Source organism: Magnolia sinica, chromosome 12 (assembly GCF_029962835.1).
Source record: "Magnolia sinica isolate HGM2019 chromosome 12, MsV1, whole genome shotgun sequence".
Taxonomy (NCBI): Eukaryota; Viridiplantae; Streptophyta; class Magnoliopsida; order Magnoliales; family Magnoliaceae; genus Magnolia; species Magnolia sinica.
In genome coordinates, this window is record NC_080584.1 from 77,299,051 (window position 1) to 77,327,012 (window position 27,962).

The 27,962-nt window shown below is 39.2% G+C and overlaps 1 protein-coding gene across 5 annotated transcripts; it reads left to right on the forward strand.

Moving 5' to 3' along the window:
* Positions 1-1,639: 1,639 nt before the first annotated feature.
* Positions 1,640-27,921, forward strand: LOC131221797 (protein TONSOKU). 5 transcript variants are annotated; one of them, XM_058217100.1, is made up of 20 exons: positions 1,646-2,083; positions 4,282-5,082; positions 5,930-6,106; positions 10,497-10,588; positions 10,749-10,847; positions 11,301-11,749; positions 12,116-12,159; positions 12,927-13,205; positions 14,825-14,972; positions 19,331-19,438; positions 19,820-19,920; positions 20,428-20,551; positions 21,629-21,741; positions 23,071-23,182; positions 23,924-24,028; positions 24,140-24,206; positions 25,008-25,128; positions 25,606-25,779; positions 26,957-27,074; positions 27,370-27,921. In XM_058217100.1, the coding sequence occupies exons 1-20, from the start codon at positions 1,811-1,813 to the stop codon at positions 27,915-27,917; spliced, it is 4,053 nt and encodes a 1,350-aa protein (XP_058073083.1). In that variant the 5' UTR covers positions 1,646-1,810; the 3' UTR covers positions 27,918-27,921. The 5 variants fall into 5 exon arrangements, 4 of the variants coding, with proteins under 4 accessions (XP_058073086.1, XP_058073083.1, XP_058073084.1 ...); XM_058217101.1 differs by having other exon boundaries at positions 11,430-11,749; XM_058217102.1 differs by having other exon boundaries at positions 11,529-11,749.
* The last annotated feature ends 41 nt before the right edge of the window (positions 27,922-27,962 follow it).

Consider the following 27,962-nt stretch of genomic DNA (forward strand, 5'->3'; position numbering starts at 1 on the left):
TAATTTTTTAATTATTATTATTATTATTATTTTTTTTAAGGCTGGGCCATTTGGGAGTAATTGGATTGCGTACTGGGTTACTCATTACATAAGCGTACTAAGTAAACTCTGTTGGGCCCACCGTGAATGTATATGGTTTATCCATGCCGTCCATCCATTTTCCAGCTCATTTTAGGGGTGGAGCTTAAAATTGAAGCATATCTAAAGCTCAAGTAGACCACACCACACGAAACAGTGGGAATAATGACTTCCACCGTTGAAACCTTCCTAGGGCCCACAGTGATGTTTATTTGTCATCCAACTTGTTCATAAGATCACACAGACATGGATGAAGGGAAAATGCAAATATCAGCTTGATTGAAAACTTCCGTGGTCCCCAAGAATTTTTCAACAGTAGGAGTTCATTTCACACTCTTTCTTGTGGAGTGGTCCATTTGAGCTCTGGATATGCTTCATTTTTGGTCTCAAGTCGTAAAATTATCTAATAAAATGGATGGACGGAGTGGATAAAATACATAAATCACGGTGGGTCCACTCAGTACGCAATCCACTTCCATTTGGGCCGGACCCGTTTATAATCGGGCTTCAAGCCCAAACCACTGGCCCCTATTACAGCTCAGGAGCCCATGCACACCGGGAAAATACCATGGCTAGATGAGGGTGAATCCCCGGATGGCTGTCCAACCGGGTTGACTCTGACCTGGTCTGAGTTGCATGGTTTTAACTCGGATGAGCCTTACGTGACTCATCCGAGTTGACTTAGACTCAGTCGGACCAATCTTGTAAATTCGATAGCACAAGTCACACCAGTCACTACCGAGTTGGGCGAGTCGGGGTGATTCAGCTCGATGGCCTGACGGTAGCGAGTCACGATTTGACTCAGAGTCGAAGAGGTTGAGCTGACTCACCGACTCTTTTAACTAGCGGGCTTGCACAAGTTGCACGGGTCTCTTCGGTCTAAGAACCATGGCAGGTACCCGAAACCCGACAGGCCAGTCCAGACTGATGCCGCCTCAGTCTTAGCACGTGCGGAGTCGATGGAAGGGGAGGATGTCTCCGAGGGGAGCGGATTAGGTGTTACCCGGGTAACATCTTAGTGAGTTTTAACCTTTCCGTGTGGGGCCTACCATGATAATTTATTTTGATATCCACGCCGTCCATCCGGTTTTTCAGCTCATTTTAGAACGTTATTAAAACCATTAAGTAGGTTCGAATCTCTGATGGACCACACCAATGGAAATTTTGATGAATGACAATTTAAAACTTTTTGAAGTTTTGGATCAAGTTGATCTATTTAGTTTACATTAATCCTGATTTTTTGACCTTATCAACAGGTTGGATGGAAAATAAACATTACAGATCTGATTACGGCGGGCCCTGGGAAGTTTTGAATAGTGGACGTTCAATCACCACTTTTTCCTATGGTGTGGTCCACATGAGATTTGGATTTGCTTAATTTTTGGAACCACTAACTAAAATGGACGGTAAAAACGGATGGAAGGCGTGGATATATAAGAAATCATCAAGGTGAGCCCCGCGGTAATAGTAACACCCACACGTGTGCCTCTGTGAGGATGGGCTGCGCTCCACGCGCGCGTGGAATTAGCAGACATCATCTAAAGCTCACCCGCCCCAGAACTCCCAAAATTCAAAACCTAGCGCGGGAAATCGAAACAAATCTCTGAAGAGAAAACTCCTCTTTTTTAACAAAATACCCCAAAATCTATCAGTTTTTGCAAAAGAGAAGGACAGGAAAGAAAGAAAAACCCCTAGAAAACCCCAACCTTTCTTCCATCAAAACCCTAGAGAGATGACCAGAGACGATCTCCAGTTGAAATCTGCCAAGATCTCCTACAAAGAGGCATCGTTCAACGGCAACCGTCAGGAGGAGGCGCGGTGGGCCAACGTCATCGGAGACATCCTCAAGCAGAGGGGCGAGTACATCGAAGCCCTTCGCTGGCTCCGGATCGACTACGAAATCTCCATCAAACACTTGCCGGAGAAGCACCTCCTTCCCACCTGCCAGTCCCTCGGTGAGGTCTACCTTCGTCTTCAACGATTTGAAGAAGCTCTCATCTATCAGGTACTAACTTGTTCGGTGGTACCCCAGCGGACCACCGAATTCTCCCGTCCTGCCTTTTGATATGATTCTGAAATTCTAATTTTTAAGTGCTGTGGTTGAGAAATCGGGTAGTGGAACTAATTCGGTGGTTCCTCAATGGATACTTGTGTTCGGATTGACTAAAATTGGATTGACCCAACCTGAGTTCTGGTCGGGTCGGGTGGGGTTGGTTTGTCAAGGTCCTCAAGTCGGGTTTGGTTTGGAAAATGGCGATGTTATTTGAAATTGGGTTGGGTTCGGTTGAGCAAATTCTTGTGCGTTAGGTTGAGTTGGGAATAATCACATGTATTTGGGTCGCGTTGGGTTGGGTTGGGTTGAGTATAGAGGAATTTGGGTCAGCTTGTGGGTTGGGTCAACCTGATCCCACCCACATGGGTTGCACCGCTATCGATGGATCCACGTTTTTCACGTGCATCAGAATTTCTGGTGAAATGGTTGAGAAATTGCAAGGAATTGAGAAAATTACACAAATGGCGTTTGAGGAATGAGAAGGCTGCCCGTTTCGAATTCTACAATCTGCACATGTACTGATGCGGCACTTTTGTGAGATCTGTGGGTCATTTGTTGGGTGTGTGTTGCCATGTTTATTCATGCATCTTGAAAATTCGGTTGGTCCATCGTAAGGTGGGTTATTAGTGTATGCAAAAGAGTTGGAGGTTGACCTAGGGTGAGGATTTGATGGGAATCTGTCCCCCACATGTCCCTGGAATGACCTGATTTTTAGGACAAGGCACATACATGGTGGTGCATACCTGATGAACAGCTTGGATTCCTTACAGCCATGTCACAATGGCATACGTCGCTTTGGTTTTTTGGCATTTTCAAGCTTGCCTATTCCAAGTAAATTACAATTTTACCAAAAAATTGAGGCTCTGTTTGGGTGCCCTTGCACTTTGGAGCAGATGCTTTACCAGCTAAATTTGCTACTGGGTGAAACTTCAGGGTCCTGTCTGATGGACGGCCTTGATCTCTTACAACCACACCACCTTTTAAAAATTTTGAATTGTTCTATTCCAAGCAAATTTCAATTTTACTGGAAAAGCTAATGCTGTGTTTGGATGTCCTCGTGATCTGGGACAGAATGAATGCTTTTCTGTCCACATTGAACGCCATTGATCTCCCATTGGCAAGACTGGCCTTTGGTTCTTGACATTTTCAAGTTGGTCTATGCCAAGTAATTACAATGTTACTGGAAAAGTAAGGTCGTGTTTAGATGCCATTGTGAATTTGGTCAGAATGGGTGCTGTCCAAACTTCTACAGGCTGGAACTTCAGGTCTTATCTGAAGCTTGCAATTTCACACAGAATTGCATTTTGCATCCAGATCATGTTTTGGAAGGAGGTTCCCAAATGCATGCAGAACAGTATTTGTAGAAACTCTGTATTACATGGAATTCGATTCCCCCACAATGTTGTTTTGGGAGGACAGTTACTTAAGAGTGCTTGCTCTGCTTCTGGACTGTGATCGGGTGTTTTCAGATACAAATTATAGTATAGTGTTTTTATTGAATGGGAAAATGAAAAATTAAGGGATACTGTTTTGAAATGTAAGTTCTAAGAGCGCTTTTGAGCTATCTTTTTCGCTCCTCAATTCTTTTTTGTTTATGTGTACAATTCAATCATATGTGGTAGATGATACTATCTGTAGCCTTTATGCAACCTTTGGCCAGAAGTACTGTAATTTGGTGCTCACATCATTAAGTCGGCACAATCCGGACTTTTCATATGATGGGACTCATTGTGGATTACTTATGGCACAAAGATTGCTTCAGTTGGATGATCCTGTACATCCATTTGCCCAACCCCCCCACACACAAAAAAAAAAAAAAAAAAAAAAGGATGGCTAAATGAATAGCTTCGAAGGGGAGAAGACCTAGTATAGAATTGTTAGGATGTCGACATGCCATACTTTTAGGCTATGGCCCATTCATTGTGGGTTCTAGTGGATGAATCGTTTGGCATGTTTGATTCATCCTATTTTCATTTGGTTGACCAATTACATTACTCTAACCTAAGGTTCTATGGAATATTTCTGATAGTAACATTTTCCATTATGTTATAAATTACAACCGATTTCTGATCAGAAGTTGTCATAGATTGTATGAAGCTGGACTTTCACAGGTTGATTGATGTAGTCATTTTAATTTACTTGGATTGCAGAAAAAGCATTTAGAGCTTGCCAAGGATGCAGATGATCTTGTTGAGCAGCAAAGGGCCTGCACACAGCTCGGTCGGACATACCATGAAATCTGTTCTAGATCAGATAATGACCATTTTGCTGTACGGAATGCCAAGAAGTATTTCAAAACAGCTATGGAGCTTGCTCGGACTCTCAAAGAGAACCCTTTGCCTCACAAATCTTCACTCTTTGTTAAAGAATTCATCGACGCGCATAATAACTTGGGCATGCTCGAAATGGACTTGGACAATCTGGAAGAAGCCCAAAAATTCCTCCTCAAAGGCTTGAAAATCTGCGATGAAGAAGAGATGAATGAAGACGATGATGCTCGGAGCAGGCTCCATCATAACCTTGGAAGCCTTTACATCGAACTGCGGGCATGGGATAAAGCTAAAGAGCACATTGAGAGGGACATCTTGATCTGTAAGAGAATTGGTCATCCACAAGGAGAGGCAAAAGGGTACATCAATCTCGGGGAGTTGCATTACCAGGTGCAGAAATATGATGAAGCGATTCTTTGCTATCAAAAGGCGCTTGATATTGTGGGATCCATGGAAGATGAAGATGCCTTAGTTGATCAGATCAATCAGAATATTGAAACCGTGCAAAAAGCGGCCGAGGTGTTGGAGGAATTAAAGAAAGAAGAGCAAAAGCTCAAAAAGCTGGCAAGAACGACAGCTGTTGCTAGAGGTACTGGAGATGAGAGAAGGTGCCTGTTGCAGCAGAATACATGCCTAGACTGTCTCATTGATAAGTCGAGCATGATTTTTGCATGGACGAAAGTGAGTTTTTGTATGGTTCCCAATTTCACCCTTTCTCTCCTATGCTTGCTTATTCCACAATCACAGGCTATCTGTTTAAAGAACATGCAAACTCATTTAACCCTTTTGTACTATATTGCTTTAATCTCATTAGCATGGTGATTATAGAAAATATCTCATTTCTATGCAATTATTTTCTGTCAAGAGAAATGATGGCTACCCACAAGAAAGAGATTTTGATTCCCTACTTTCCCTTGGCATTCTGTGCAAGATCCATGTTGTTCATCAGATGTGCCCCACTGTGTATGTGCTGTTGGCCTGAAAATCCTGCTGCTCTCACATGGGTATTAAAAATGTATGGCTAAAAAATTTGACCAGCATCCACAGCCAACATCTGTATGTGCTACCCAAATAACCAGATCAGTCTATTGTCTATTGAAGATACCTGGTAGAGTCCACTTGACAAACAGCTTGTATCTTGTACATGTCCATGTGGGGAGACCAAGTGTGTTAGAAATGTACGGCTTAAAAAGTTGACCAATGTCCGCATTCAACATCTATGTAGCACACCTGATTACCGGATCAGCCTATTTTGTACTGAAGATACCTGCTGAGGTCCACTTGGCAAACAGCCTGGATGTTGCATTCATACATGTGGGTTGACCAAGGCCCGAGATCCTAATACTGCAAATAGTCATAGCAGAGCACTTCTGTCAAACTGAATCACACTTTCAAAATTCTATGGCAAACCTGTGATGCTGTTTGAAGTTACATTTGGTAGCGAGTATTAGAAATTTCCATTGTTGTAAGTTCATTATGGTTGTGTTCAAGTAATGGAGTTGCTTATGAAATAATTTTGGTGCTTCAGCATCGTGAATTTGCAAAAAGGAAGAAGAGAGTGACAACTGAGCTTTGCGACAAGGAAAAGCTAGGTGATTCATTTCTTGCCATTGGAGAGTCGTACCAAAAGCTCAGGAAATTTGACAAAGCTCATAAATGGTACATGAAAAGTTGGAATGCATACGAATCCATTGGGAACTTGGAGGTAAGTAGGTTGAGTTCTCTGCAGTGCTAAAGAACCTCGATTTGCTTGAAGTCCTCACATATCCTTGGTATGTAGTGGTCTGGTAGTTGTTCCGAGTTGTGTTTGGATGCACTACTTGATTGGATTGCACAAATTTAGTTCAAAGAGAAAATGACCAAAATTTAGTGATGTTTCCTAAATTCATAGGGAGGTTGCTGTCAAATTGCAGTTGCATATCTTTCTGCTCCAACTTGAAACTTTTGTAACTACTAAAAACAAATTTTAGTCCATAACCATTAATATGAACACCCGGGATGGTTATTGAAATTTTGTCATTTGCATTTTATTGAACTAATTATTGCTATTCACTCCAATGATGCATCTAAACCAAGGTATCCCGTATCCGTTACGATACGGTCGTAATGGCCGAAATACGTATAGGTAACAGTTTTGACTGTTACGTGATACAGGGGTGAAGCGGGGCGATTGTTGTTTTTTAGGATCGTATTAGCCGTTAAGGGGGCCATAATGGCTGTTACGGAGCATAACGACTGCTACCCCTGTAACGGTCAAAAAATGACTTGTTTTTCTATGTAAATCCATTTTTCTCTTCATTTTTCTATTTTTCTCATTTGAAAAACTTTCCTAGATCATTCTATAGCGGATTTTGACCACATGTACTATAGTTTTTAGGATTAAAACAGTAAATTGAAGTGATTTGGGCGAATAGAAGCTCCAAGGGTCATTTTTTTCAAAAAACAACAAAAGGTAGTATGATGCCTTTTTTTTTTTCATTAGAGACATGTAATCATGTTCATAAATTCACTAGACAACCCAACACAACACTCTCACCAAAGAGTAGACTGTTACGCTGCCATAAACATGTTTTTTTTTTTTTTTTAATGAATATAGATTTGGAATATTTACATTATTATGGATTTTTAAGTATTTTTTTATAGAATTTTTCAAGCAATTTTTTTCAACCGTTATGGGAGTCGTAATGGTCGTTATGCCCTTGTATCAGCCGTTATAGTCGATACCCATATCGGTAACAGTGGTGACTGTTACAACCACCGTGACCGATACAGAATGCCTTGATCGAAATATATAGCATTACCTATTTGGCATTCTGTTGTTTAATTAAAATTCCAGAGTTTCGAACTTGCATGCTGTTAATGACATGATATCTATTGTTACTTGTGCTTTATTTAGATAGGAATTTGCTAAATCTAACTTCACATTTCATGCTCAGGAGGAAATCTTAAAAAAAATGAAAATAAAGTAATGCATGTGGATAATGTTGTTGATAATGATTGCAATAGAATGATGAAAACCTAGATGATGTTGGAGGCCGGAACAATCAATATATAAAATTGAAGATTCGATCGGTACAAGAAGATGGAATTTGATCTTGTAGGATACATAATAACGATCCACTCTTTAAAAGTTTCCCTATCAGGGATGCGTCACTATTGGACAACATTAACATGTGGTACAAACTAGGGGCTGAAAATCAGCCTCTATATCACTACTAACCCCAAGAATAACAAAATCCTAAACCGGAGTAGAGAACTAGGAAGGCAAATCAACAATAGGAGAGTCAAATTAACAATAGTTGACAAATTCTTCACAAAATGTTCAAAATCCATCAATAACATGAACAAAACAATCTAATAAACATGCCAATAAATATATTTAGGTTCCCTAAAAATAACCCTAAAACATATTTGATCTTAGCCCTTTATTTGTTCTATTCCCGCCCTTCTATGTTCATATAAAAGTTCTAAATATGCCCTAACTAAAAGGAATATTGTTGCGTGCGAGGTTGTATCGATATCAATGCTCCTACCTGGCCCAAAAACCAATACCAATCAGTGTGTATCTGCTGTATTGCTCGAATTGATTTGTACTTTTAAAAGTAAAAAAAAGATATGACAAATAACAGATAAATAAAAAAAAAAGCTGGAAAATGTTTTTTTGATATTTATTTATGCTTTTAGGATAATTTTATGGGTGTGCCAGTCCACTTTGTGTTATTGTTGTTGCTATTATATATTCTGAATGATGAGTTTTAACTTTTCTAGTGACCAATTGACTACAATTTTATAGATCTTAAGGCCTATTTGTTTCATCAATTATCACAGTAGTGTAAAGGAAATGTGCAATGATTACAATTATTTTTACCTCCTAACGATAACTGCATTTGACTACCAATTCTCGTGTTTGGTTTATTGGTTGAAAAGTTGTAATGATGGCATTTTTATATTACTTTAATATCAAGTCATCACCAAAATACATTGATGTTGCTATTTGGATATGAGATTTGAGATTTTCATGTTAATGCCTTGAAAAAGTGCAATGATTAAAAATTTCTTTATCTTTCTCCTAACTACACCTCTGCATTTGACCAATGATTCATGTGTTTGGTTTGGCGGTGGTAATCGTAGTAATGACACTTTTCCTTTACTGGAGTAATTAGCAAAACAAATAGGCCAGTGATGTATTAGTTGTTTGTAAGTAAAAAAAAAGGAAAAAGAAAAAGCAAAAAGAAAAATGGTAGGGAGGAAGTGAAACACTTGACCCATGCACACATCACAAGCCTTCAACTCTAAAAGAGTAGTCAACAATACATAGTTAGATAAATTATATTATTGGTATTAACTACATTGATTTATACACTCAATATGATCTATCTGCATAATACAAGGGAAAGAAAAAGAAAAAACATAAACCCAAAATTGTGGACATCATGTAAACCTAAGGTAATCTTGCTCAAAGCAAGTAAATTTATTAGTTCATGGCTTATTTTGGTGAAATACATGAAAATCTAGGAAGCAAAGGAGCTACATTTTACCTCTTACCTAGATTTTTTCCCAAATCGGTGTTTTTGAATTTGATCCATCAAAATAGCCATTGTTTTGTGTTTTTCTTGCTAAAATCTAGTTGGAATAGAATAAACCTTCCAAATCTCACTTCTCTAAAGAAAAAAGGGAGAAAAGAAGAAACAAAAAGCACTGAAACAATGAACAAGGCAACTTTCAGTGCTTGCATTGGCAGTTGTCCATGTTGGTGTGTGCGTGTTAGTTGCAGTATCGGCTGATTCAACATGATTTTGTGGGTCCCCATTTCACTTTCATGTATACACGATTGGCCAATATTTTGAATCATGCCAGTATGGTACTGTAGCATGTTATTTTAGTCAGCTATTGCTAAGATATTGTAGATGCCTCTTATCTTGAAAATATATGATGGGTCCCTATGACTCATGAATTGGATGTGGCCATGATGCAGGACAATTAACCACTTGCTCTAAAAGCTCTAATTGATAGAGCATGGTGAATTAATCTCTTTATCTCATAGCCGAGGCCCCAAATCCATGGGTTAGGTCTTCGGCCGAACCCTTCTCGTGGGCCCAAAATCCATGGGTTTTTTCCCCTTGTGGGCCCCAAATCCATGGGTTCTGCCTCACATGAGCCACCTGTCTCACACGAGCCCCAAATCCATGGGTTCCGCGGGCCGCCCACCCCGAGTGTGCCCCTGCATCCCACAGGCCACCCCCACTTGAGCCCGGTGTGAAAATGCCCCCGCATTAATCACCTCAGGTGAGGATTTTTGAACACGAGACCTCCCGCTCTGATACCAATTTGATGCAGGACAATTAACTACTTGCTCTAAAAGCTCGAACTGATAGAGCATGGTGAATTAATCCCTTCATCTCATAGCCCAGGCCCTAAATCCATGGGTTAGGTCCTCGGCCGAACCCTCCTCGAGTGTGCCCCTGCATCCCACAGGCCACCCCCACTTGAGCCCGGTGTGAAAATGCCCTCGCATTAGGCCATCCATTGTTGTGTGCATACTTTTAAATACCAGTTTCACCTTGACGACAAACAAATTGATGAGGGTTTTTTTTTTTTTTTTTTTTTTTTTTTTTTTTTTTTAATTTTAAGAAAATCAGAAAATCTTACGATTTACAATTCAATATGATTTGACCTATTACGGTCTTGCGATATGATAACAATTTTGACAACTTTGCCAATGAGACTAATGGAAGAAGAAGAAAGAAAGAAAGAGAGAGAGAGAGATTGTGAAGACCAAAAGCACAAATATTATTCAATGTACTGTGTTGTGTACATACACAACTGAAAACCTAAAGCAAAAGCACTTTCAACTCTATTCCTCTCATATGTTTTGCATAGAGACAACCCTAAAACTAATAAACTATTTATAAGCCTTTTAAGACTCCATATAACTATGACTCGCTATATTAGAAAACCCAAGACTAAAGATTTTTGAAGACATGGTTCCTATAACTGTCTAGGTCCCATAGTTATTAACAATAAGACCAACAAACATTCAGTTACAATTTGTGACATCTCAACCTTTAATAATTTTCAGAATGTAATGATTTTAGGGGCAAGCATTATCAAAGATTAATATTGGGGACGTCTTGGATTCTGCTGGTGATTGGGCTGGTGCACTAGAGGCATTTAAGGAGGGCCACAGGTAAATATTTCCATTCTTTAACGTCATATATTCATTTTAGTGTGCAGATTCTTTACTGGCCTGTTAGTAAATTTGTCAAGTTATGTCTTTGAAGCTGATGCTGCTTTATGCTCGTGGTCTCTACAATATATTGCATCTTAAAACTTGTATTCGGTTGCAGAATTGCAGCCCAAGGAAACTTACTTTCTGTACAGATTTCTGCCCTTGAGAATATGCATTATAGCCACATGATAAGATTTGATAATGTTGAGGAGGCCAGGTAATATTTTGGTGCCAATGCCTATGTAGAATGATTTCAATGTTCAACTAAGGAATGCTAATTGCAAGCGCTGGTCTAAATGCCAAACACAAGTGCATGCATGTGCCAATGTGGTGCACATGTGTAAGCGGGGTCCATGTTGAATGTGCACTTGCTAAAAAATTCACTCATCCACTCTTTAGGTGGTTTACACGTGAATGAAAAAATGAATGGTTAAAATGGCAATAACCAACAGTCAACTTCAATGAACATGCGTGCGCTGCTTGGATGAGTGGACTGGCCTGAAGTTTGGTCTAGTGCACATGCACTGTGCTGCACACTGATGAACGGTGCGGATCTTCCACATGTCCCATGTTGGCATGTGTAGGGCATTTGTCATTGGCATTTGCAGATGCGTGCTAGCAGCATCCCTACTGTTAGATTCTCCTTCTTGCTAAAGCATTATTGTTTCAGAAAGTTGCAGCATGACATTCAAAATTTGAAACATTTACTAAATGGAGCCGAGGAGGGAAATCAGCCCCAAGAGTGCTGTTCAGAAACAGAAACAGGTGTACTATCTGACAATGAGTCAGATGATTGTAGCTCTACAAAGATTAATGCTTCTCCTAGAAGGTCAAATCCACTTCCCATTGTTGAAGAATTTACTGACGACCTTCCTTTGATTTCACTTATCCGCCAAAGTAAGAATTCATCAAAGAAAAAAAGATCACCATTTCATGGGGACAAAATCAGCAGTCCTTGCAAAGTAACTAAACCTTCCTCCAAAGATATTGATGATCCACAGCCTATTGGTCGCAAACGTGTCCGTGTAGTCCTTTCTGATGATGAAAGTGATATCAATGATGAGATGGATCATTCAAGCCGAAGGTTTCAAAAACGTCCCAAGGCTACTTCTAACAAAGGTTGATCTAAAATGATATGAGTTTCATGTTTTTGTTATTATGGCTGTTTGCGGATGCACAGTTGAATTGAATTGCTACAATGAGCTTGATATAGAGGAAACAACCAAATTGTTTAGTACCTTGTGATTCCTCAAATTGCAAGTAGATTCCTTCCAAGTCCAGTTTGAGAGAAACATAACTGCAATCTGGTTACTGACCTCTCAATATGAATACTAAGGAAACTGCGATCTGGCTGTTTTTCACTTTATCCAACCAATTATTGCAATTTGATTCAATGGTGCGTGCAAACACTGCTTAAGCGTGGTTTTGGCATATTGTTCACTGAGTGGTTAAGTAAACAGAGTGGGTGTTACTTGATCATTGCAGTTAAGGAGAAGGATGAACTGAGAGGTCTTGCTAGTGAATTTCAGGTACTTATGGCACATCAAAGAATTAATCTAGATGAATTACAAGTCCTTTTTTCTTTTGTATTTGTTTCTTTTCTTTTGTTTTTTTCATTTTTTTCTTTTTTGAGGTCCAAGGAGTTACAAGGTCTTAACATGCAGTGTCTTAGTAATGGCACCAACGGTTTCTGTGATCCAGACTGTTGATCTAATGGGCTCCATCGCCGGTTGGGGATCTCCCAAAATTCTTCTAAATTTAATGATTCTAGCCTTTTGTTCTGTTTCTTCTTCTGAGTGTGGACAATGCAGTATCACTTCTTAGCTGTTCATTTTTTAGGTTCCTGATCAGAGGGTTCAGAGTTTCCTATATGGGAGATTTATGAGGGCCATTAGATCAATGTTCTGGATCACTCTACCATGGGCTGCTCTTGTATGAATCACTGGGCACGTGCATCAGGATCCCTTAGTTCCCCATTAACCTGATCTCTCATGGTATCTTACCCATAAGCACCACCAAAGGTGCAATCCTCTTGTAATGGCTGCTCATCAGTTTTTATTTTTCATAATATGGATGTCGATGATACCTCAAAGTCACCAGCCTATCTTTTCATATATCTTTGCCTGTAGAAGACATTCTCATCCCATGCTGTATTTGAGTATAATAGATGGTAGCTAGCTGGTCAACTCATGACCGCCAGACACACAAATATTTGCATACATACATGCATCTATATGCACATATTGTAAATAAGTTTGTGAAGAGCTTACTGCATTTCAACTTTTTGGTTTGGCAGGATGTCACGTATGCCAATGCCCCCAAAGATGTACCTATTCCTAGAGATTGCACATCCATCCATCCTGAAGAAAGTTCCTGCTCCTTCAAACCAGAGAGTCCTAAATTCAGAACTGAAAACCTCATGGAATTCAAATCTTTGAGTGCTGGTGGAATTGCAAATGCATCCAATTCTGTGGCAAGCAGATCTAAATCAGATGGAGGCCATGTTTCTGATAATCTGTTACAAAGTCAGAACGGTGCAGGCTACAATATGCATACTTCCAAAGATGAATATGGTGTAAGTTTTAGTGGTCAGCTGCATATTTGAACTTGTGCATATTTCTTCAATCATTCTTTAACACTGCTCCTATTATCAGAACCACTTCAACATTGGAATTTGATTTCACATTAATTATCCGAGTCAAGACCTGGTCTTTAGAAGTAATGTTTTAAAAATGGGACTGGACTGAAACTTGAGCACTCTGGGTATATGTTCAAATCAAACTGTTTCAGAACAGAGAAACTGTTTGAACCATAAGTGAAAATTGAACTGCTGTGAACTGGGAAGAAACAAACCTGGCATCTGGACAGGCTTGGATTTTTTTCTTTCCTTATTTCAAACGTATGCATTATTTGCGACATGCTAATTGTGTCATAGTTCAACCGTTTCCAACCAGTGGTGGAACCAGTGTAGACTGAACTGCCCATTTTACCAGTTCGCCTTCCCCTTTGTTTTTAAAAACATTTCTGCAAATTCCTAAGGGGCTGTTTGATTTTTAATTTCCCCCGGTAAATACACGGAAATAAGTAATTATTGCTTACTCCACCTGTTTGAAATTAGCTGGGAATTACATTTCGAAAATCGGTCCATACAAACCCCGTCATTACTGATTTAAATATGTGGGCCCCACCATGATATATGTGAGTTATCCACACCTTCCATACTTTTAGAAAATACATTTTAAGGCATGAGCCCAAAAATGAGGAAAATCAAAAGCTCAAGTGGGCCACACCTTAGGAAACATTGATCATTAAGACGTCAATGATTGAAAGTTGTTTTCTCCCCTGTGCCCACATTGATGTTTATTTGTCATCCAACCTGTTCATAAGATCACACAGTCATGGATAAAGTGGAAACAAAAATATCAGTTTGATTTAAAACTTATGGGGTCCTCAAGAAGCTTTCAATGGTAGGAGTTCAATTCCCATTGTTTCCTGTGGTGTGGTCCACTTGATCTTTGGATTTGCCTCATTTTTTGGCTCACGCCTTAAAATGAGTTGGCTAAAGGGATGGACGGTGTGGATAAGACACAAACATCATGGTGGGCCCCACAATTTAATATTTTTCTCCTCGGGTGATGTGAGGAGTGCTATAAATGAAAAGTGGCGATCAACATCACCTTGGAAATCCAACCAGAAATACAAGGGTAAATAATTATTACCCATTTACCTTGAATTACCTCTGTAATTAGAAAATCAAACAGGCCCTAAGTTTTTCTAGGGATTTCTTTCCATGTAAATATCTGTCACCATACATGAATGTAAGTATTATTTTCATCTGTATTGTCTATTAGAGCTTCCTATGTACACATGCACATCTCCACATGCATGTCCAGCTGCATGTCCCCCAGCTGGCATGTATACGGGGCATCTGAAAATGATGGATGTTTTATAAGCGTTGCCAACAGTCTACATGCAACGTAAATGCTTGCCCTGCCTGATGAGCAGACCAACCTGTTCTTTTGGGTCAGATCATCTATATGATATGAGTCAGATGCCCCCACAAAATCCTAGGTTGGCATGCGTGGCTGACTGGCTGTGTGTAGGTACATGTGGGTTTGACAAAATTATTCATATTAAATATTCACTTACAGTGCTATTTTTCATTCCCTTCTGAATTTCTTGGACTAACTGCAGGATAATGTCACGTTTAAAATTGGTGATGACTTGATACATATGGATGCATGCTCTTGTGTCAGTGGTGATAAAGTAAGCATTGAGTATCTGAAGGTTGAAGTGGCACGCCTATACTATCTACAGCTTTGTGAACTGAAGAGATCAAAGGGTACTCCTCTTTAATCATATTTTGCACATTTCTGAATTCTATATATCAATGTTTAAAAAAACTTTGAATTGTTTTGGGATTTTCCAATGACCTTGGGTGATTCAACTTAGTTGATTCAATGCGGAAAATCAGCGGAGTTGCATAAGCCAGCGTCAAAATGGTTATAGGATGCAAACAATTAGAACTTGTGGTCTTTAATATAGAAAAATTTCAAGGCAGGTAAACAAGGATCCTACTATGATAAGGGACTAAAAGAGATTTAGGGTTTGGGAGAGAATAAAATAGGTAAAGATTGAAGTGGATACATTTGGACAAGGTCTTGAGATGCAAGGGTGGATTAAGATGTTATGTATGGGAAGGTGATTTCTGTGAAAATAGTTTTAGGCAGTGTTCGAAATATCGGTATCGCGCAATGTATCGCACCCTTGGGATACAGATATGTATCGGTTATCGCATGGGATATATCGTTTGTATCGCATAATTTATCGCACTTTTTGGGAAACATGGGGAAACATTGAGAAAATAGTTGAATTTTTCAATGAAACTTCAGGGATTATTACAAAAGACCTCCATACACACTTTTAAATCATAAAGTCTCAAAAAAGAATGGCACATAATAGGTTTCCTTTGTAGAGGGTCCTAAGCTTTGCGTTGTCCGATTGAACTAAGACAACTATATCCAGTATCCACCCCGTCTATCTGTTTTTCTATATCATTTTAGGACATTATGCAAAAAATTAAGCAGATCCAATAATCAGGTAGTCCGTATCATAGGAAACAATTGTGATTGACCATTAGTGGGCCACTTGAACTTTGAATATGCTTCACTTTTTGGGCTAAAATCATAAAATTATATGGTAAAATGGATAGACCGAGCAGATAAAATATATGAATTATAGTGGCCCCACAGAGTTTACTCACTATGTCGTTCCCATCCCAGACAGACGCGGATTTCCTGCGAAAGCCTTTCGCAGGGAGTTCCTGCACTGGGAACCCAGATGGGACCCACTGTGATGTTTGTGAGAAATCCTCCCCTTCCATCAGTTTTGTGAGTTCATTTTAGAACAATATGCCAAAAATGAACCATATATAAAGCTCAAGTGGGCCGTGCTAAAGGAAAATGTGGTTAGGGAAGTTCCTACTGTTGAAACCTACCTAGGTTCGATAGTGATGTTTACATGCCATCCATACCGTTAATAACTTCATTCCTACAGGGATGAAGTGAAATCACAAATATTAGCATGATTCAAAACTTTCATGGCCCATGAATATTTCAACTGTGGACATTCAATTATCACATTTTCGGCACACTTAAGCTTTGGAAATGGTTTATTTTTGGCATCGTGTCCTAAAATAAACTCACAAAACGGATGGACAGATAGGATTTCTCGCAAACATCACAATGGGCCCCACCTGGGTTCCCAGCGCAGGAACTTAATGCGAAAGTCTTTCGTAGGAAATCCGCGTCCGTCGCAGATGCTCCTCCCGCTCAAGTTGTCTGAACAGTTCAAAGTTAAATGGGCCCCACAGTGATGTATTTATTATATCTATACCGTTCATGCATCTGGAGAGATCATTTTAGATCAAATGAGTAATATCCAAAGCTCAAGTGGACCACACCACAAATAGCAGTGGGGACTGATTCTCACCGTTAAAACATTTGTAGGGCCCACCATAACGCCCACCATAATGTTTATTTTTCATCCAATCCATTCATTAGGTCACACAAATCTGGATGAGGAGGAAAAACAAATATCATATTGATCCAAAACTTTTGTGTCGCCAAAAGGGTTTCAATGGTAGACCTTTAATCTTCCACGTTGTTTTCAGTGTGGTCCACTTGATCTTTGGATCCGTCTTATTTTTTGGCTCAAGCCTTACAACGAGGTCGCCAAATGGATGAACGGTTTGGATATAACACATTCCTCATGATGGGACCCATAGAACTCGGTGACGACGTCAACACACCAGTCGGTGGTGTGCGGTACACCACTCTATTTTAGAAAAAGGGCCGGACGCCCTTTTTTTCCCAAGCAGAGAGGGTTCCGGCCCCAAATTTCTCTCAAATCTTCGGATTCCGGCGAAGATTCTCCAGATTTCGACGAGGATTTCCCTCGATGTCGCCCAAATACCCGGATTTCTTCGGATTTTGATGGATTTCTCTCCCAAATTGAAGATTTTGCTTGCACTAACCTACGAAAGAAGCTTCGATTGGAATGGCCCACCAAATGGAAGCTTTCGATGATGACGATCTCTTGTACAAGTACCGAAATCTAGTTTCTTGTTTTTTTTTTTTTGTTTTCAATTTTTTCGAGGAAATCGCGTGATATCGTCGAAATATCGTGCGATATAGGCGATATATCGGCTGATATCTAGATTTTGGTATCTTCCGGGGGTTATCGTGAGTGTATCGTCTCGCAGGGGTGCGATAACGATAATATCGGCCGATAGTATCGATATTTCGAACATTGGTTTTAGGTTTATGGGGCAGAGAGTAGGGGTGCAACTGGGGCTTGATTCTACTTGAACTCGATTGACCCAACATGATTTCGTGTTAGGTTGTTAGGGTCATTGGGTCAGGTGAGGGTTGGAAAACTTCCTCCTGATTCATGGTTCTGAATATCGGTGTTGGGGGCCGTATCAGCTTGGCCAAAAAAGGATATGATATGGGCATCACGTATCGATATCGGTCTGTATCGGATCATATCAGTCCATATCGGAATTAAGGAAAATATTAAGAAAAAAAAAAAGAATAATAAGATATTCAAGAATCTATCCCCTTTTTTTTTTTTTTTTTTTTTTTTTTTTGTATTTTGTACATGCATATGGTGTATTGGACCATTATTTGATGAGAATGTTGTCTGCAGGTTGACTTGTTGAAGGTCAACTAAATGGGCCCTAATTGAACACAAATCAAGCATGATTTGGTGAATTAAGGCCCATTACATTGAAATACAACAAAAAAAAGATGAAAATATTAACAAGAAAGTGAAGGTTTACCTTCTTTCTGATTTTCCCATAATGGTTTTCTTAGCTTTGATTTGTCAAATCCCATTCAAATAATTTGATTTGATCCCAAAATAGGTCTAGATCTAGTCTAAAGTTAGTTTTTAAGCTTCCTTCTTGGTTTCAATGAAAAAAAGAAGAGACATGAGCGAAATTTTGAAAAAAAGATAATTCGAAATTGGGCTTCTATGGGCGTATTGGCCTGTATAGCCTTGATACCAAAAGAAAAAGAAGAAAAGAAAAAGTATCGAACGATACAGGGCATATCAACACCAAGACAGGTTGGTTGGTTTAGGGTTAGAGGAATTCAAATTGGGTTTGGATTGGGCACCTTGGGTTAGATTTTGAGTTGGATCAAGTTGTGGGTTGGATCCTTACTCTTGCTCCGGTGGTAGATTCTCAGGAGTTTCAATACCCGGTCAAGGGTTCGAGTATCCATAGGTGGTGAAATCCCACTGTGGCATGAGTGTGTGGAGGTGTGTAAAAAAAAAGTTGCTGGTTGGGTCCTCTTGAGGTTTGGTTGGGCTCGGGTTGACCAACCCTTAGTAAAGAGTATCCATTTCGGGAGTGCTATTGTTTGTTGCACTCAGGATTTTTTGAGTGAAAAGATAAGAAATAAGAAAGTAAAAGCGAGAGCTAAGGATTTGCATAGATGATGGGAGAAAGAGGTTTTTTTTTTCCTTTCCCGTTCTTATTTTAATATAGAATAAATGAGTGCTTTCTAACAATGAGAAAGCATGGAGACAATGACCACAATACCCTTTGTCCAATATACTAATAACAAAACTACCCCTTTTTACAACTTGCAAGACTTCTACAAGACTGTTGGAAATGAAAACAGAAAAAGGCTTAAATGTGGCCATTTCCGGTTTTTCGGAATTTCCAGTTATGAGACTTTTCAAAGCCTGAAAGTATCCAATGCTACTTTCTCAGCTTCTAAATGGTGCATTCCTAAACACACCCTAAAGAAACATTTAAAAAGCAAAAAAAAAAAAAAAAAAAAACAAAAACAAAAAAAACAAAAAACAAAAAGAAAAGAAGAAAAAAGAAAAAATCTAGTTTCTCCTTGAACTAAACCTGGGGAGTTTTTCTAAACGCGGTTAAGTAGTTAGGAAGTTTGGCTGATTTGATAATTCACTTGGAATCTTTGCATTTTTTTTTCTGTGAAGTTACTGAACTTTTGCATCCAAGCAAGTAGTCTTGGCTAAATGAGGAACTCAATCAAGCCATTTATTTCAGTTGCAGTCTTTGAACATTGTTTGTATAATTGTAGAATGGCACTGTTACCATATCCAGCAACTCTTTTCAAAGCACGTTCTTTTTCTACTAATTATGAAGGTGTTCTTTGTTAGGTGTTTTGCCCATCATTCAGCATCTAAAGTTTGATGGGAAAGCTCTTGAATCTGTGGAACCAATCAAAGCTATTTGTGGAAAAGGCTGGATTGAGGTAGCTATTGATGGTATGATCTATGCATTTCTTGCTTTGTTTTCATTGTCTACTTTTGTAGTCTTCGTAAGTATCAAAAAAAAAAATTCTGTATGAAGCAGCACAAGTGTTCACAGATAGAATGAACAAATGTTTTTTTTTTCCCTGTCATTCAGTAACAATTGTTGCTTGGTGAATGCTCTTTCTAATGATATCCTGGTGGGCCACTTTTCTACTCTGTGGTTCCCTTTTTTTTTTTTTTTTTCCTGTTGGCATTTCCCAGTTCTCCTTCATTTCACTAGTAAAGTGGAATTTGCTGTTCTTCTTATTCAACATGTACACATGGTTTGGCTTGTTTTCTAACAGTGCTAATGTATTGCAATGCTATGCCTTTTCTCATGTGTTGGCTTTACAGGGTGGGTTCAAAAACGCTTGTTGAAGTTGTACATTGATAACTGTAAGAAATTGTCTGAGGCACCCAATATGAAATTACTGCTGAAACTATACAACTTGGAGGTAAATACCATAGACAGATGCCTCTTAGTGCTCAGTGCTTTTGAATCACATTTTGTTAATCGTTTCATGATAAACTCAAAAAGAGAAATGTTGTAACCACTCATTAGAGTAGGATTCCAAATCCAAATACCCTGCCTCTGTTGGTGATGTCCATATAAAATTCTGGCCATTATTCATGTAGGCCACCGTTCTTGGAGAAAGGCCTGTCAGATCATCAGGTGGGCCACACATGGGAAGAGAAAGGGCTTTAAAAAGAATAACAACCAATGGTCTCTATTAAATGTACACTTATGGCCCACATGATGGTGTTCAGCTTGATCTTGGACCTTGGACATCCACAATAATTCCAGCTGATAAAAGGCCTGATCTTGCACACATGGCATGTTGGCACAGTAGGATTTTAGATCCTACTATATTGACTGGCCATATCAAGGCTTTTTTCTGAAATTGGTGGAATCAATTGTTTTTTCTGCAAGGTTTATCACATGAGATTCTTTTGTTCACTAGGTTTCAGAGGATGAAGTCATTGTATCCGACTGTGAATTACAAGATATGTCAATATCACCTTTCTTAAATGCACTAGAGGAGCACGGGGCATTTTCCGTATTAGATGTTTCTCATAATTTGTTAGGTATGTTCTCTATAATGCCTTTTATTGATGTCTTTGATTTCATTCATATAAGATGATGCATGCATCAAATACTTCTGTAAGTATTTTTGGTACTCTAGTACACTGAATGCTATTTGCAAGTGCCCAACTGGGACTGGCAATTGCCAAAGACACGTGCTCAACTGCAAATGCCAAACATAGTCACCTTATATGTGCCAATGTGGTATGTGTGAGATCTGACCAGTTAATCAGTTTGGACCCATGGTTGAAGTTTCATATCCTGAAAATCAGGTCCATACTTCAAGTGGGCATGTGTACGAAGCTGTGGCTGGATTATAGAACGGTAAGCAGTGGTCTAGAATTCTATATTTAACCTGCATGTATGCCATAGCATAGTTCGAAAACCTGGAAACTCAACTTGATGCTCATCTGGGTTGGGTTGACTCGAAGTCTTGACCCTACTCAACTCGGTATTCAATAATTAAATATTTAAATAATTAGGAATGGAATCAGATATTTAACATATATAAGACAAGTAATATAAAATACAAATGTTATCATCAAATCACTCAATGGTGGATTGGCTATGATCATTTTTCCCTCTTGCAGAGGTTGCAGATTTGATTCGCTCTTCCCTCATTTCATTTTATTGACGTTCACACTATGAGTTACAGTGTGACTCAGTTTGAGTCACCGGGATTCATGTTGAGTCCACTGAGTGGTCAAGTTGACTTGACAAGTCATTTCGAGTTGGACCAAGGACTGAGTTTCCCAGTGACTCAACTCGAAATCTTGCTGTGTTGAGTTGAGTTGGATGAGTCTCAATTTGACCAAGTGAGTCTTAGAAATAGAAGTATGTGCCACAGTTGATGATGAATGGACCAACCTGCCTGTTAGGCTAGGGCACATGTGTTTTGGTTTCACCTGATGAATGGTTTGCACATGTCTGTCACTCATGATGGCACTATGGGACAGTTTTGACTTTTGGCATGTGCAGATCTAGCTCTTCCAAGCCACATTCCTTCTCTACTATCTCTTTAATTTGTGTTTCACTTTTAGACTTTGTTTAATTGGCCATTATTGATTGCTGTCTTTCAGGAAACAAAACAATGGAGAAACTTCGACAAATATTTGCATCATCTAGCCATAAATACCGTGGCTTGACATTGGATTTGCATTGCAATCGATTGGGGCCAGTTGCTTTATCTCAGGTTCCAGACATATCTTCAAAACTTTTTCTTTCAGATGACCAAAGCTGCAAATTTTTTTTTTTTCAATGTAAACATGAGGTCTTATGAAGATTTATATAGAGATCACCCAATTTAGTATGGACCAGACCACAGTTATTGGATCCTGTTTCCTCTTGCAAATACCTACATATGCTGCTGCTTCTTTCCCATTACGGTATTTGTTTCACACATAGGCACAACTGGCATAACAAATGTTGTAAAATGAGTAATTTCTTGCTTCCGCTTCTCATCTCATTTTCCCACATCAGTTTCTCAGTCTGCAACTATGGGCTGGATTCCAACCAGCATTTGTCACAAACTGCTGGACCGTGGCAAGTCTTTATACATGCATAGTTGTAAAATCCTACACTTGATGATTTACGATTTGAGTTGAATGTTACACAAAACGATTTGAATCCTAACTCGAATCCCTTTTTAGATGAATCCAACAATCCTATGATTTGCGATTCAAATCCCAATTTACGATTTAAGTTATGTTTATTTCTCTTCTTTTTTTAAACTTAGCTTTTCATTTTATGTTATTAAATTGGCTGGGGCTTTAAGAATCGTTTAGAAAAGGTCAATTATTTTATTTTATTAAGAGATTAAATGATAGATCTTCTCTTCAATGTTAAATTGTGAAGTTTTATCTTGCGACTCTTACTTAATTGGTTGAGACACCAAATTGATTTATAGGACTTATTTGGATTTATTATTATTATTATTATTATTATTTTTAGGGTTATGGTTGCAATCATTTTGACCTATATTAATTATGGTAATGATGGTTAGAAAACAAAATATCTTTTTCGTTGGTCAACAAAATCAAATATCAATTCTTTTCCAACATGATTCTACGCTAAAGCTAAAAAGAACATGAATTATTAAAGGATTCTTGTATTTCTTTTAATGTAAATTTCTTTAAAAAATTAAAATATAGGAATGATGAGAATCCTTTAACACTATCATGGTATGTATTACTTTTATCTATGCATCTTGATGGGAAATGGATGATTGATGATTTTTTTTTTTTTTTTTTTTTTGGATTTATTTATATTTTTCAGATTTTTATTTATTTATTATTATTATTATTTTTAAAGTAAATAAGAAGAAATCTTATGGTTTGTGATATGATTTGTCATTTGATAAAATGCTGAGTAGCAGCAAAACTTCACGTCTTCCCTCAGAATCATTTTGATATCCTGCATTTGTAAAAAAAGATAGATAACAAATTCAAATTAACTGCCAAAGGAAGTGCTTTGTTACCACTTACCAGTATTGTGATTGAATTTCTCTATTCCAAATCAACAGATTTGTGAGTGCCCTGAACTTTTTGCTGGATTGGAAGTGCTCAATCTGTCCAGAAACCGCCTCACAGATTCATGTGGTTCTTACCTTTCAACGATCTTGGAAAATTGCAAAGGTGTGGTGCCTCTGGTTGCTGCTTGATTTACTTCGATGTTAGTACTTCTTTCTTAACAAGAGAAAAGTGATAGCCACTCATAAGAGTAGGATTTCAAATCTCTCTCCATGTGTGCCACTGGTGCTTGTGATCCAGCTCATTCATCTGTTGGGTTCTGCTCTGTCAATGCGATGTGGCTGAAAAATCAACCTGGTTTGTCATCAGGTGGGCCACATGTGTATGTAAAGACGGATGATTAAGAAAATGTCCAACAATCCACATTCAACACACACATAGCCCACCTGATGACTACATTGGCTTGATTTTCAAGCCACGGCACATACTATGAGGGGTTTGCCTATGAACACCCAGATTTTGCATACACCTTTCGGGAGTGTAGCAATCAGAATCCTACTCACGCAGTAGCCTTGGTACTTTCTCAATAAATACCTGTCACCAATATAAAATTTCCAAGCACAGGGTTGGTTCCATGGTTGTTATCTATCTAGGTTTGAAATCATTCCATTGTGTAACATATTGTTCAGCACTGACACCGCTACATAGTGCCCTCTATCGGGCTGTTTTGGGCCGATATGGGGCTGATGCACCTGTATTGGTAATGCGTGATTCTGGTACATACCAGGCGACCCGTACTGATTTCAGATGATACTTTAAACCTTGTTATCTTTTTGACTTCAATGTTTACATGTTATAGAAAAATCTGTGTTCCTCTTTTTCTGATGATTATTCTTTGTTATGTAGCACTATATAGCTTGAACATAGAGGAATGTTCTATCACTTCCAGAACAGTTCAGAAGATCGCTGATGCATTGGATGTTTGCTCTGTACTTACAGAACTTTGTTTAGGTATTCCTTGTGATATGATTGCTGGTCATTGACTCAACCGAGTTGTTGAGATAGTTTCTAGATTATCTCATTCCATATGCTAATAGCTTCAAAAACTGTTTCTTTCGACAGGGAAAAACAACCCCATCACTGGCAATGCTATCTGCAATCTGTTGGCGAAATTGGCTACTTTGAAGAGGTGTAGTTTATTATCATAGTTCTGAAAAGTTCTCGAGTCAACTCAAAATTCGGCAGACTCAAATCATTTGAATTTGAGTCAAGTTGCTTTCCTAACTCGGTTTGATTGATGAGACCCGCCTTGATAGGTTGACTCGACTTTAGTGGCCTTGATTTGTGTTTGTAGTTGAACATGCAGCAGCCAACGACTAATTGTGTTAGAGAATGCTATTAATTTATGCATTGGTGCATTCATGTCTGTGTGAGGAGTACAAATTGCATGTGAATTTCACATGCAATGGGTGCACATGCTTCAGTGTTTCACATTTGTAGGACTTCAGATTTGTGCAAAAGGTGGGCTCAACTGTGGCTATCATCTGGTGAAAAAAAAAAAAAAAAAAATCATTGGCAGGGCCAAATGTGTTTTCCGTAAGAGAACATTGGTAGGTCTGTTTTAAACCGTCCCTTGATATCACAATGTGACTGCCAGTTGAGTGGATGCCCCGATCTTTTGCCCTAGGTGATCTTCTGGTGGGGCCAAACTTTCGCATGGACTGGATGTCATAAATAAGACAGTTCGGCATGTGTCCACACCATTGCATGCGAAGTTCAGCTGTAGAGTCCTGTGTGTATATCATATTTTAAAATATTATTTGGATACCAACTCAATTCAAGCCAATCTGGCAGGGCATCAAGCTGAGCCACGTTTCAAAATTTCAAACTATGGTTATTTTTCTGTTAAATCATGTGATTATTTCTTCTTCTTTTTCCACTCCCAATACAATCCCTAACTAATTTACGCAATCGTTTTTCTTGTTTGCAGATTTTCGGAGCTGAATCTGAATGGTGTGAAACTAAGCAAAACTACCATTGATAGCCTTTGTGAGCTTGCGAGATCCACAAGTTTATCAGGGTTGATGCTTGGACATACAAACATTGGTGCTGTGAGTCAATTCTTTATGGAGTTATAGGATCCTGATGCATCAACAAATGTATGGTGTCCTGAACTCCCGATCCATTGTGCTCAGTGTGATGCAAAGCATTGATCTGATGGCCCCACCATGGATGAGGATGACCCAAAATTATCCTAGTTCAAAAGACCCTTAGCTCTTGATCAATGGCCTATATATAGTTGAGGAAAAAAAAAGGTACAGCAATGGCCCATAAAGATGGCTAAGCAGTGGATGGCTAGTGTCTTCTGATCTGGAAGATTTTTGTGTATCTTTACCCACATTGGGCCCACCTGACCGGCAATATGGATCCCCAAACTGTGGGCCTTGTATGTAATGGGAGCATACATATCCTGCTGCATCGGGTCTTTAACGCATGTCTTCATACTTGTTTCTTAGGTGACTATCACCTTAAGGATGAAATAGAGAAGGCTTTTCATGTTTACCATATTTTTGCTTGTGCTGTGGTAGGATGGCCTAGTGCGATTAACGGAAGCATTGTCCAGTGGGCCTCATGAATTAGAAAAGCTTGATCTATCATGTTGTGGGCTGTCTTCTCATGGTTTTACGAGGACATGCGAGAACATTGCCACAATAGGCGGGATTCTTGAATTGAACCTTGGAGGAAATTCCATCGGCCCAGAGGTTAGTTTTCTATGCTTTCAATGAATCTAGTTCTCCTTTTCAATATTGTTATATTATTTCTTGCTACTGATTGCCATCGTCATCATCATTGTCATCTTACACTTCTACCAACAATTTGTGGTTGGATTTTAGATGGTGGATTGGTAGAAGTCCTAGCATTGGCTGCCCACCAGATATCAGCCTTCTCCTTTACTCATGCTATTGGAACCAGTTATGGTAGATGCTCACATCAAAACCACTCACATGTTAACACGGTTCTACTTAGTATTGATCCCCCCACCCAAGGATCACATGTGCACCTCAAATTGTTGTGGAAAAGCACCCGCACACAACCCAAAAGGCAAAGAGACGATAGCTGAGGTATAGAAATTTACATGGTTTGGCAATATGCCTATGTCCATGAAGAAGCAACATGGAGCCTTCTTCATTAGTAAAACAGGAGAAATCAAGAGTAAAAGACTTACTTCTCTCCTGCTCTTCCACTGTACAAGGAATCTCTCAAGGAGGGAGGGAGGGAGGTTATGTGCCTCACATTGCGCCTTAGCACAATAATTGCACCCTACCAACATATGGGAATTTGCAAACTGGCGTCGATCGTAAAGTAACGTTGACTATCATAAATGAGATTTTATGTGACATTGTTGTCCAAGTAGGAGCAAGCCCCATTACCATGAATATTGGCTGCCGATTGGGCTGTCAAGATGTTGGGCTTGGGCCAACTTGGTTGATATACATTGTTCTATTGGAAAACTTCTGCATTGATACCTATATATTTTGAACCTTACGGGCTGTTCTGTGGTCAACATGAGCTATTTGGAGCCGTAGCAAGAGCTATTGGACACTCTATAAGAATATCATCATCTGATATCTTCGTGATATTGTGGGGCGTTTTACATCCATGACATGTTTTGCTTCAGTAATTTCATAAACTTCATGTTTTATAGTCGTGGATTTAATGCTAGTGGCATGATTAGAAATTTCAAAACCAAATGTTAGAACTTGTGGACGAGTGTTGAATGCACATGTGACCCACCCGAAAACTTAACCAGCTCTAACTGTTTTTGGGCTGGAGGTATGTTCGTGGTGGACCTATCTGATGAACCACATGCATCTCGCACACTTGTTGCACACGGAAAATCTTAATAATCGCTCTGTGTATTTCTCAATTACTTTACAGGGATCTGATGTATTGGTGTCGTTCCTTATGAATCCGGAATGTTGCCTGAAAGTTTTGGTCCTGAACAAATGCCATCTTGGGCTCGCTGGAATGCTTCAGATAGTTGGAGCCTTGGCAGGTTCGTCACCCTTAAACCTCGACTCCATTTTCAAATTGGCTACAATTTGCTCGGTCGTCGGAATGCATACATGTGCGGTCCACTGAATAGTGACCTAGCCTTTATTGAGATGGGCCCCACCATGGGTGGGGGATGATCATAATCAATGGTCCATCAGTTCGATAGTCTAGATCAAAATGCTGTGGCCCCACATGTAATGAATCCTGTTTTTGTAGCATACTGTAAGCTCATTACTCTGTAATTCCTCCCATGGGAGTCAAATCCTATCCTTTGACACTACTCTCATCATTTGCAGAAAATGAGTCGTTGGAAGAACTCAACCTTGCAGAAAATGCTGACTTGGACATAGCGGACATGCTTCTACCATATGATGCAACAGCACATGAGGGCCCGGAATCCTCACAACCAAACCATTACACTAGCAACATGTCTACGGTAATACCTGCACCTGATCAGATTGAAACTGAGCCACATGGCTTATGTGTACTAAATTCGGAAATCAATGGCGTGGAGGTCCCTGATAGTGAAGATGAATCAACAAGGAATGAGCCCACCTTATCCAATTCCAATGACACTAGTGCAAGACTGTCTCGAAGGAACCGAGTTGTGGAATGTAGGTCTATTCAAGAGCTTTCGAAGGCCATTGGTATAGCCAAGCAGTTACAGTTGCTTGATCTTAGTAGTAACGGTTTTCCAAAGGAAGCTGTGGAAATGCTTTATGCTTCATGGTCGGCAAGTTCACGGTCCAATGGATCAATTCGGCATGTTGAGGAGAAGATGGTCCATTTTTCAGTAGAGGGGAAGAGGTGTTGTGGGGCTAAAATCTGCTGTAAAAGATATTGAAAGTTCCTTTATTTTATAGTGATTTCAGTGTAATTGGTGCAAAAT

Coding starts and splice junctions, on each gene's coding strand:
- LOC131221797 (XM_058217100.1), top strand. CDS start 1,811: ATGACCAGAGACGATCTCCAGTTGAAATCTGCCAAGATCTCCTACAAA. Junction 12,160..12,926: donor GTCTTGCTAGTGAATTTCAG/GTACTTATGGCA, acceptor TTGGTTTGGCAG/GATGTCACGTATGCCAATGC. Junction 24,207..25,007: donor AAATTGGCTACTTTGAAGAG/GTGTAGTTTATT, acceptor TCTTGTTTGCAG/ATTTTCGGAGCTGAATCTGA.